The 4544-nt window shown below is 25.0% G+C and overlaps 1 protein-coding gene across 1 annotated transcript in view; it reads left to right on the top strand.

Annotated features, from left to right (window-relative positions):
* Positions 1-626: 626 nt before the first annotated feature.
* The window catches only part of LOC107494537 (nucleoside-triphosphatase-like), an 11880-nt gene continuing 7962 nt past the window's right edge, over positions 627-4544 (top strand). The window contains 2 exon segments of the mRNA XM_016115584.3: positions 627-887; positions 3061-3189. Of these exon segments, the coding sequence (XP_015971070.2) occupies positions 627-887; positions 3061-3189 (390 nt within the window).

Genomic DNA, 4544 nt, shown 5'->3' with positions numbered 1-4544 from the left:
ACTATATTTATATACAAATTGGTCAAAAATTAATAAATTAATTCACATGATTTAATTTTTATTTAAAATGATAAATAATAAATATTTTAAAAAAATATATTTTATATATAAATATATTATTTTATCAACTCAATTTTAATNGTTTTATTAGTTTAATACCGTTTTGATTTTTCGAACTTTGATGTTGAGTATAAAAAAATATAAATTTAATAATTTATTTTTAATTTGAACTTACAAGAGACTCAAATATAATATAATATAAGATAAATGAAAGAAAAAAAAATGTTAACTTCTAATATTTGATTATTTGTGTTTGTGAAAAACCATTGTACTCCGATCCTGATATGATAGAAACCAGGCCAGTCTTTTCACGTTTAAAAAAATTTAGTCAATAATAAACTAACAAAATCTTTTCACGTTTAAAAAAATTAAAAGATTAAAAATTATACGTCTAAACTTTAGATTTACATGATCAACTTTTTTTTTGTAATTATTATTATTCCCTCTTATTTAATATAGAACAATGGCACCACTATATTCGCACGTGGAAGCTAAGTTACTCGAGCTATATATAGAGGTAGAGACTACCGCATGAGAGTGCAAATTGAAATTATATTTCATCAAAGATGGATCTCAAAAGCCTCTTCACATTTTTATTCTTATTGATGCCATCATTCTGTTCCTCTCAATCCCTGAGGATTAACAACATTTTCTTTACTCATCGTAAGATACTACCAAAACAGCAATCCAATGATAATAATAATAATGTTACTTCTTATGCTGTCATATTTGATGCTGGCAGCTCTGGATCTCGTGTTCATGTCTTCCATTTTGACCAGAATCTCAACCTCCTTCATATTGGCAATGAAATTGAGTTTTATAAGAAGGTAGTGATGACTAAATTTCATTGTGTTTTTCTTCTTTCTCTTTTTTCTTCTCCCGAAGTTTAAAATTAAGAAATTTATTACACTATTTTGTTGGTGCAAGTTGAGTAATAGCAGTCATATATATTACATAAGTATTAATAAGTAGTAATATTATATGCTCTATTTTCTTATGTATTATATTTTTTTTTTGTATGTTCTTATTTTATATTGAAATAATTGATATACAAAAGAAAAGAAGTGCACATAAGATAGAAAGATCATTTTCCTAAACAATAAGATAACTTTTTTCTCTCTCACGCGCTCTCTTTCTTTCTCTCTATATATATCTATCTATGTATCTTCCACTCATAGTTCTGAATAAAAAACTAGTTAAAAATCTAAATAATCAGTCAAAAAAATCGGTGCGATTTTTAGTGGTTACTCAATTCAAAATAATAAAATACGAAAAGTTATTTTTTTTAAAATATATTATATATATATAAATATATTATTTTATTATATTTAATTTAATTTTTATTAAACTTTGATTCAATTTTTAAATTTTAAATTTTATTTCTAACAGTTCAATGATTGATTTGGTTTTTAGAAAAATCTTACTTTTACTGCTTGAAAAGTGAAACTTAACAATTTTTCACCATGATAGTAAATCAAATAAATAATTAAATATACAAAAGTAAGAGAAAGTCTTAAAAGTTAACATTGCAGAGCCAATGTTGTAGTATGCATTCGCAAGGAAAAAATATTCTAAGATTCTTAAAAATAAGGAAAATGTGATTTGTATAATAAAATTCAGGTTTTGTCGATCTTTAATATTATTTAATTATTTTTTAAATAAAATATATTTTTATTTTTTAGATACACATTTATAATTAAGATTAATTTAAATTTTAAAAATTAAAATTTTTTAACTTTTTACTAATTTTATAGTTTGTTATTTTTTTTATGTTTTTTGTCTCTCTATAACACGATTTTCTTCTTTCTTCTATCCTTCTATCTCGTTCTCCACTTCTTTCTTATAATGGCAATAATTTCTTTTTCAATTGTAACACATCTAAAATTATTAACTTATACAGAAAATATTTTTGAAACACATCCAAAATCATAAATCTAAAATTTAAATTTAAACATTAAAAAACAATTATAACACATCTAAAATTATAAAGTGATACACAAAATATTTCTAAAACACATTTAAAATCATAAATAAAAAATTTAAACTCTTGCAGTGACCGTAATTGTAGATATAACAATGTTGACAATTTGAGGATTATGATTTTTTAAGTTGTTCTTCTACTTAAACCATTCTCCAATGCAAATTAGGATGTTATACATGGCATGCAAAATCAATGTGATTAAATAACTAAACAGATACATACGGTTAACTATGAATCGCTTTCTCTTAAACACATCCAAAATACCTGAGCTCCACGTCTGACGAAAAAGGATTAGCGACACTGATGACGGCTAATGCGACGAGGAGTAGGACGAAGCGAGGCTGCGGACTGAGCGGCGATGCCAAAGACGAGCGAGGCAGACGACGGCGTTGCAGAGGAACGGCAAAGCGAACGAACAGTACTAGAAATGGCGCGGTGGCGCCGAAGAAGACGGTGGCACAGACGAATAATCTCACGGACGAATTAAAATCTTCAATTTTATTGAATTTATATTTTTGGAAGTGTATTTAAGTGATAATCTGTTAATAATTAAAAATAATAAAACTAAAACAGAAATTATAAATTATAAATTTTAGTTTTATTTAATTTGTATTTTAAATATGTATTCAATTTTAAAAAATATAAAATCTATTTAAATCTATTTATTTTATTTTTTTAATTATTGTAATAAAAAATTGAATATTATAAATTTTTAAAAAATATCTAATTGAATTATAAAAATAACAATATTCAAAACTCAGTTGAAAGAAATATCAGAAAATCCGATCTCCACAGACCACAAAAGCTCAACTCATCTTTTTTGGGCTTCGTATTTGACTTGTTTAACCGTCTGCTATAATATTAGTTGAATTTGATTAGTATAGTATTGATTTTCTAGTATTATTCTAAAATAATTTAAAAGAAAACATTTATTAAGCCTTATGTCTGGAATTTGAGAACTGTTATTGTATTTCTCTAATTACTTTATGAATTAATAAACATTGTACTGTGTGATGTAGATCAAACCCGGTTTGAGTGCATATGCAGATAATCCAGAAGAAGCAGCAGAATCTCTGATTCCACTCTTAGACGAAGCACAAAATATTATTCCACCGCAATTCCAACCCAAAACACCCCTTAGGCTTGGGGTATCAATCTCTATCTCTGTTTTTTGCATCTTCCATCTCAAAATAGACTCTCTTAATTTGAAATCTCATTCATCATGTCAAAGGTAAATCTTATGCATTAATGCATACTAGATTAAAGATTAAAATAAAAGTAGGCAAGAATTTGCTACACCGCCAACAATAATGTTGAATCGAATTTTTGTCTAAAAATTAAATCAGTAGTAGATGATTACCTAATTTAATAAACAATACTATTAAAAGATGTCAAAATAATTGGTGATAATAGTATATATGATCCAATTATTAACAAAGAGATGGGAGTTTTTTTAAATAAGTAATTTAATTATTTTAATTACGAAAATATGTAATTTGTAGCATATTTATCAATTTACATTACATTGATTTATTTTTGTAAACGAGATAATTATGAATGTATTTTGTTTACGCTGTAACGAGATATGTGTATTGATAAATATAAAAATATAATTTTTAAAAATAATAAAAATATTAATAATTTAAAATGGACTAAACTATTAAAAATGAAACATTTCAAATAATAAAAAAGATGAACGATTTCAAATAATAGAAAAAATCGAAGATGAGCAGTTTCAAAGTAACAGGGAGATAAGAGAGATAAGAGAGTTTAACTTAATGGTTCAATTACTCTGTTAGTCCTTATAGTTTCGTGAAATTTTAAATTAGATCTTTATACTTTTTTTCTTTTTAATTGGGTCTCTGCATTAATTTTTTTGCAATTAAGTCCCTTTTAGTAGTAATTGGCTTAATTTTATAGAGACCCAACTAAAAAAAATTGGTATAAGGATCTAAATGAAAGGAAAAAAGTGTAGGGACCAAATTAAAAAAAATTGGCGCAAGAACTTAATTAAAAGAAAAAAATATAGGGACTTAATTAAAAATTTTGCAAAACTATAAAGACCAACAGAATAATTAAACCTAACTTAATTGATTAATGGACAACTGGGCGTATCACATAATCTAAAACTGCCAATTTAAAAACCGACATATTATTTTTTTAAAAATCAATCCATTTAAACTAATAATAAAAAACACATAAAAATAGATTGAATTAGATTAATTTAAATTTAAAAAAATAAATTAACTGCAGATGAATTTAAAAAAATAAAAAATAAATGTTACAACAATTATTTAAATGTCAGAATATTATTTGTCTTTAGATTTCGTCGTCAACTCAACTCACCTCACGCTTCTTTCACTGCACCTTCGTCAGCTTCCTCCACACACCAATACGCCATTCACTTCGTGTAATTTAAATAACGTGAGTTTTTCCCCACCACTAAACCACAATGGATTTTTTATTTTAATAAATAAAATAATTATAATAATTATGAAAATAA

Source organism: Arachis duranensis, chromosome 6 (genome assembly GCF_000817695.3).
Source record: "Arachis duranensis cultivar V14167 chromosome 6, aradu.V14167.gnm2.J7QH, whole genome shotgun sequence".
NCBI classification, from domain to species: Eukaryota; Viridiplantae; Streptophyta; class Magnoliopsida; order Fabales; family Fabaceae; genus Arachis; species Arachis duranensis.
This window is presented reverse-complemented; position numbering and strand designations above follow the sequence as displayed.